Genomic DNA, 7,261 nt, shown 5'->3' on the forward strand with positions numbered 1-7,261 from the left:
CCTCCTTTCGACTCCTGATGAGAGAACTCTGCCTGCAACATCGGCTATTTATTCCCCTCCATAGATGCTGCCTGACATGCTGAGTTCTTCCAGCGTCTTGTGCGTTTCTCTGGTTATGTATAGTTTTCCTTGAAAATGTTTTTTTCCTTGTAAATGTTTGCTAGAAAATTAATCTCAGTGTAGTGTATGGTAACATACAGATACTTTGATAATAAGTTACTTTGAACTTTGAGTGGGAAGGGGCAGCAGGTTAGTGTATCGCCTTACAGCATCAGCAGCTTGGGTTCAATTCCTGCAGCTCTCTGTAAAGATGTTATGTGTTCTCCCTGTGACCAGGTGCTCCAGTTTCCTCCCACGTTACAAAGATGTGCTGGATAGTAAGTTAATTGGTCACATCATGGGTGTAATTAGCTAGTGTGGGCTCATTGGGCCAGAAAGGCCTTTTGCTGTGCCGTATCTCTAAATAGATTACCTACATGCTAGTTTTGTAATTAAACGTACCAGTATTAATATTGATTTCACTTATTTATTTCACTGTACAGTACTCAGAAAGGCAGCGTCTATTATTAAGGACCTCCAGCACCCAGGGCATGCCCTTTTCTCACTGTTACCATCAGGTAGGAGGTACAGAAGCCTGAAGGCACACACTCAGCGATTCAGGAACAGCTTCTTCCCCTCTGCCATCTGATTCCTGTATGGACATTGAAGCTTTGGACACTGCTTCAACTTTTTTTAAATACAGTATTTCTGTTTTTGCACATTTTTAAAAATTTATTTAGGGTGCAGAGGAGACTGACAAGGATGTTGCTTGGATTGGGAAGCATGCCTTATGAGAATAGGTTGAGTGAACTTGGCCTTTTCTCCTTGGAGCGACGGAGGATGAGAGGTGACCTGATAGAGGTGTATAAGATGATGAGAGGCATTGATCATGTGGATAGTCAGAGGCTTTTTCCCGAGGTTGAAATGGCTAGCACGAGAGGGCATAGTTTTAAAGTGTTTGGAAGTAGGAACAGAGGTGATGTCAGGGGTAAGTTTTTTACGCAGAGAGTGGTGAGTGCGTGGAATGGGCTGCCGGCAGCGGTGGTGGAAGCGGAAATGATAGGGTTTTTAAGAGACTCCTGGATGAGTACATGGAGCTTAGAAAAATAGAGGGCAATGAGTAAGCCTAGGTAGTTCTAAGGTAGGGACATGTTTGGCACAGCTTTGTGGGCCAAAGGGCCTGTATTGTGCTGTATGTTTTCTATGTTCTATTCAATATATGTAATTGATTTACTTCTTTGTTTATTATTATGTTTTATTTTTTTTCTCTCTGCTAGATTATGTATTGCATTGAACTGCTGCTGCTAAGTTAACAAATTTCACGTCACATGCCAGTGATAATAAACCTGATTCTGATTCTGTGCAAAAATCTTAGGCACATATATATAGCTAGGGTGCCTAAGAATTATGCACAGTACTGTTGTAATTTTATGTATTACACTGTACTGCTTCTACAAAAGAAACACATTTTATTACACGTGAGTGATGATAAACCTGATCTTGATATGGGTCTCTATTGTGGAGTGAGAAGGGGACAGGGAGAGGGGAATCATGGTTGGGAAAGGGGGAAAGAAGAGGGGAGGGAGTGGGAAGCACCAGAGGGACATTCTGTAAAGATCAATAAACCAATTGTTTGGAATCAAATGACCTTGCCTGGTGTCTCAAGGCTGGGCGTGTCTGCATCCGCACCAACCCCCCGGCTCCTGGCACTTTTTCCTCTACCATCTGTCCCACACCCCTCCCACAGCACTCCACCCTCGCCATTCTCAACTTTCTTTACAAACCTGCTCTCCACATTGACAGATACAGAACATTGCAAAAATCTGAGGCACCCTAACAACATGTGTGCCTAAGACTTTTGCACAGTAATGTATTTTAAGTTCAGGTTTATTGTCATATTACCATAAATAATTTAACAAATAATAAGGTGCATTTATGACAATTTAAAAAAAGTAAACAGTATGATGCTACTGATACTTCATATATGATGAGACCTGGGTGGTGACAGGGAGTTCAGCAGTCACACAGCCTGGGCAGTGAAGCTCGATTCAGTCCTAATGCTACGGTAACTCCTGCCAGATGCTGGGAGGTTGGACGGATGGGAGGGATCATTGACAATGCTGAGGGTCCTCGTATGCAGTACTCTGGATGGGTGGAAGAAAGACTCGAGGTGGAATATGTAGAGGAAAATGTAAATTCACTGACAATGCAGCTCATTTGTTTCCCAGCAATTTAATAATTTACATTTATTGCAAAGCATTTCTACTTTTGAAGGAACAAAATGCTAAAAAATTTACAGGAAGATGATCAGAATTAATTATTTATTGACATATAGTGCAAGTTAGGTCTTTCGACTCATGCTGCCTAGCAACCCCCAATTTAACTCTTGACTCTAATCACAGGACAATTTGGAATGACCAATTAACCTACTAACGGGTATGTCTTTGGAATGTGGGAGGAAACCACAGTCACGGGGGTAATGTACAAACTCCTTACAGGCAGTGGTGGGAATTGAAACTGAGTCGCCCGCATTGAAAAGTGTTGTGCTAACCACTACATTGCTGTGTGGCCCTGACAAAAAAAAATATGCTGAGCTGACGTCAATAGGAACTACGCTAATCCATCGTTTTTTCTTCTGCTGAATACATCCACAGAACTTGCAAAAGTGCAAATTAATTCAAATACACAGAACATATTGTGGGCACGTGGCCAAGTGGTTAAGGCATTGGACTAGTGACCTGAAGGTTGTGAGTTCAAGCCCCAGCTGAGGGAACGTGTTGTGTCCTTGAGCAAGGCACTTAATCACACATTGCTCTGCGACGACACTGGTGCCAGGCTGTATGGGTCCTAATGCCCTTCCCTTGGACAACATTGGTGTTGTGGAGAGGGGAGACTTACAGCATAGGCAACTGCCGGTCTTCCATACAACCTTGCCCAGGCCTGCGCCCTGGAGAGCGAAGACTTTCCAGGCGCAGATCCGTGGTCTCGCAAGACTAACGGATGCCTTTAATTGGAGTCAGTATCATCTGAATGTCTTTCCATGGTGATCCATGGTGGTTCATCCACCACCTGCTCCTATGGCTTCACATGATCCTGATGGAGGGGGACTAAGCAGGTGCTACACCTTGTCCAAAGGTGACCTGAAGGCCAGCAGAGGGAAGGAGTGTAGGAACATATCTCTACTCCACCCGAACAGTTGCACCTTTCAAAAACAACAGGGAGAACAGATATTGAGTTATGTTTATAAATTCCATGAAGGCATCTGGAATAAAGCTAGTCATAATTAAAGTTCAAGGTGAAGTTTATTGTCATTCAACCATACACATGTATACAGCTAAATGGAACAGTGTTCCTCCGAGGCCAAGTTGCACATCACAGTACCAACAATCCCACACAGCACACTACATAATGCATATAGTATATATAGTTAGAATAGCAGAAAAGCATACAGTCACACAAAAAAAATAGCCCAAGTCTGAGCAGGATGGCTTGAAGATTGATGGTGCATGGGGTAATTGGCCCAGAGCCACGTTTCTGCAAAGACGAGCACGCAGCAACGCCTCATCTTGCTAGTGCAGCTGCAGACGAACGCAATTCAGCTTGTCTTCTGCCGAGCAAACACTGGAGGGCAATGGCAATGGGATCGGCTAGCCCCCAACCCAACACGGACCCTGGTGCATCAGTCACACCTCTGCTCTCTCCCGCAGCGTCTCTGCGTCTAATCACCTGGGCGGCTGCAACAGGCGACCAGGATGGACAGCCTGTTCCATACAACTGAGACCGTACAGTTTCCTGCTGTCAGTCTTGCCAATGAGCCAGAATTGCAGAATACTACATTACCAATACCCAACAGGGTTTGTGATCACGAGAAATGTCCAAGGCAATCTTTTGCACCATCTGTTAAACCGTGCACTGCCTTCACGCACTGTTTCCAACACCTTCTCCCCTGGGTGGCAAGTGCAGGCAATGATCTGGTCTGCAACAAGCACGTGCTGAGCTCCACCGCTATCCAGCAACTTGCTAGTGGGGTAGACCTTCAGTACAGGAAAAGCTTGTCTTGCATTTAGTTCATACAGAGCAAATCATTACACAGTGCATTGAGGTAGAACAAGGTAAAACAATAACAATGCAACATAAAGTGTAGCAACTACAGAGAAAGTGCAGTGCAGGTGAACAGTAAAGTGCATGATTATAATGAGGTAGATTGTGAGATCAAGAGTCCATTTTTGTATACTAGGGAACTGTTCAATAGCCTTAAAACAGCAGGGCAGAAGCTGTCCTTAAGCTGGGAGTACCTGGTTACAGCCAGTGGCGGGGGGAGAAGAGAGTATGGTCACAGTTTGTCTGTCTCTGTTTGTGTGTGGTTGATTATATTATGTATCTTTGCATTTACTGTGAATGCCCCCAAGGTAATGTAGCCAAGTTTCCATCAAACTCAATATATAAGTTTGCTGATGACACAACAATTGTAGGCCGTATCTCGGGTAATGATGAGTTTGAGTACAGAGAGGAAATTAAGAACCTGGTGGCATGGTGCGAAGACAATAACCTATCCCTCAACATCAGCAAGACGAAAGAATTGGTTGTTGACTTCAGAAGGATTAGCAGACTGCACAACCCAATTTACATCGGTGGTGCGCAAGTGGAACAGGTCAAAAGCTTTAAGTTCCTCGGGGTCATTATCACAAATGACCTGACTTGGTCCAACCAAGCAGAGTCCACTGCCAAGAAGGCCCACCAGAGTCTTTACTTCCTGAGAAAACTGAAGAAATTTGGCCTGTCCCTTAAAACCCTCACTAATTTTTATAGATGCACCGTAGAAAGCATTCTTCTAGGGTGCATCACAACCTGGTATGGAAGTTGTCCTGTCCAAGACTGAAAGAAGCTGCAGAAGATCGTTAACATGGTGCAGCATATCACACAAACCAATCTTCCGTCCTTGGACTCACTTTACACCGCAGGCTGTCGGAGCAGTGCTGCCAGGATAATCAAGGACACAACCCACCCAGCCAACACACTTTTCGTCCCTCTTCCCTCCGGGAAAAGGCTCAGGAGCTTGAAGACTTATATGGCCAGATTTGGGAACAGCTTCTTTCCAACTGTGATAAGACTGCTGAACGGATCCTGACCCGGATCTGGGCCGTACCCTCCAAATATCCGGACCTGCATCTTGTTTTCTCGCACTACCTTACTTTCCATTTTTCTATTTTCTACTTATGATTTATAATTTAAATTTTTAATATTTACTAATGTTTACTATTTTAAATAGTTAATATTTGTAATCCAGGGAGTGTGAAGCGCAGAATCAAATATCGCTGTGATGATTGTAAGTTCTAGTATCAATTGTTTGGCGACAATAAAGTATAAAGTATCTCAGGGGTGCATATGGTGACATTGATAACAAATTTACCTTGAACTTTGAGAATGTCCCGGGTAGGCATGATCTTTAATTATGCTGGCTGCTTTGCTGAGGTGGTAGTTAGTGGGGTAGATGTGCAGTACTTGATGCTCTTAATATCCAGCAGAGTCCTGTTGCTTGGCACTCTGGGTGCTCTGGTTTTCTCACACATTCCAGTGACATGCCGGTTAGGGTCAGTAAGTTGTGGGCATGCTGTACTGGCACTGGAAGCGTGGTAATACTTGCGGGCTGACTCCAGCACATCCTCAGGTTGTGTTGGTCACTAATGCAAGCGGTGCATTTCACTCAACATACATCGAAGTTGCTGGTGAACGCAGCAGGCCAAGCAGCATCTATAGGAAGAGGCGCAGTTGACGTTTCAGGCCGAGACCCTTCGTCAGGACTAAAAACATACTTCTGACATGCTTCAGGCCTGCTGCGTTCACCAGCAACTTTGATGTATGTTGCTTGAATTTCTAGCATCTGCAGAATTCCTGTTGTTTGGGTGCATTTCACTGTGTGTTTAGATGTATATGTGACAAGTAAAGCTAATCTGTAAACTTTGTCTTTAATTTTAAGGTGATAGGAGGAAAACGTAAAGGGCATGTCAGACAACGCACATCAAAGTTGCTGGTGAACGCAGCAGGCCTGAAGCATGTCAGAAGTATGTTTTTTTACACAGAGAGTGGAGGGTGTGTACAACCTCTTGCCGGGTGTGGTGTTAGAGGAAGATACATCGGGGGCATTTAAAAAACTCTTCGATAGGCAAATGGATCATAGGTTATGTAGGAGGGAAATGTTAGCTTGATCTTAGATTAGGTTAAGAAGTCAGTACAACATTGCGGGCCGAAGGACCTGTACTGTGCTGTAATGTTCCTTGTTCTGTGTTCTGTGGAATTAGAATGCTGGTTTTATGCAACTCCTGGGTGTTGTTTAAAAACTCATCGAAAACCTTTCAGGAAGAAAGGCTGTCATCCTTAATGGTACCTAGTACAATACGGTGGGCTCTTGACTTTACAATCTATTTCGCAATGATTTTGCACTTTATCGTCTCCCCGCAGTGCACTTTCTCAGAAACAGAATCGGAATCAGGTTTAATGTCACTGCCATATATCACAAGAATAGTTGTTTTGTGGGAGCAGTACATTGCAATACCTGATAATAAAAGAAAACTTCAAGGGGTGATTGATAAGTTTGTGGCCTAAGGTAGAGGGAGTCAATTTTAGAAAACCTCGCACATTTATTTTTCAACATAGTCCCCTCCTACATTTACACACTTAGTCCAGCGGTCGTGGAGCATACGGATCTTGTTCCAGAAAGTGTCCACAGCAGGGGTGATTGATGAGTTTGTGGTCTAAGTTAGAAGGAGATGAGTTATACAGCTCTTGTTACATGCACATGCAGTTCAACGCTTTGAGTGATAATGCAGAAAATATGAAGTTAATAACTCATCTCCTACCTTAGGCCACAAACTTATCAATCACCTCTGATGAGTTATTAACTGCTGAATTTATTAACTTCAAACTTTCTGCATTTTCACTCAAAGAGTTGAACTGCATGTGCATGTAACGAGAGCTGTATAACTCATCTCCTCCTACCTTAGGCCACAAACTTATCAATCACCCGTGCTGTGGACACTTTCTGGAGGTCCAAGATCCGTATGCTCCACGACCGCTGGACTAAGTGTGTACATGTAGAAGGGGACTATGTTGAAAAATAAATGTGCTAGGTTTTCTAAAATTGACTCCTTAGGCCACGAACTTATCAATCACCCCTCGCATAAATTACAATCAGAAGTATTTATAAAAAATTAATTAAACAAGT

At 43.5% G+C, this 7,261-nt stretch overlaps 1 protein-coding gene across 1 annotated transcript in view; it reads left to right on the forward strand.

The window, feature by feature from the left end:
- c3h18orf54 (chromosome 3 C18orf54 homolog) overlaps positions 1 to 6,518 on the forward strand; it is a 63,626-nt gene extending 57,108 nt beyond the window's left edge. The window contains exon 8 of the mRNA XM_063042633.1: positions 6,017 to 6,518. Within this exon, the coding sequence (XP_062898703.1) occupies positions 6,017 to 6,020 (4 nt within the window). The 3' untranslated portion in view covers positions 6,021 to 6,518. The remainder of the gene's footprint in view (positions 1 to 6,016) is intronic.
- The last annotated feature ends 743 nt before the right edge of the window (positions 6,519 to 7,261 follow it).

Source organism: Mobula hypostoma, chromosome 3, assembly GCF_963921235.1.
Source record: "Mobula hypostoma chromosome 3, sMobHyp1.1, whole genome shotgun sequence".
Taxonomy (NCBI): domain Eukaryota; kingdom Metazoa; phylum Chordata; class Chondrichthyes; order Myliobatiformes; family Myliobatidae; genus Mobula; species Mobula hypostoma.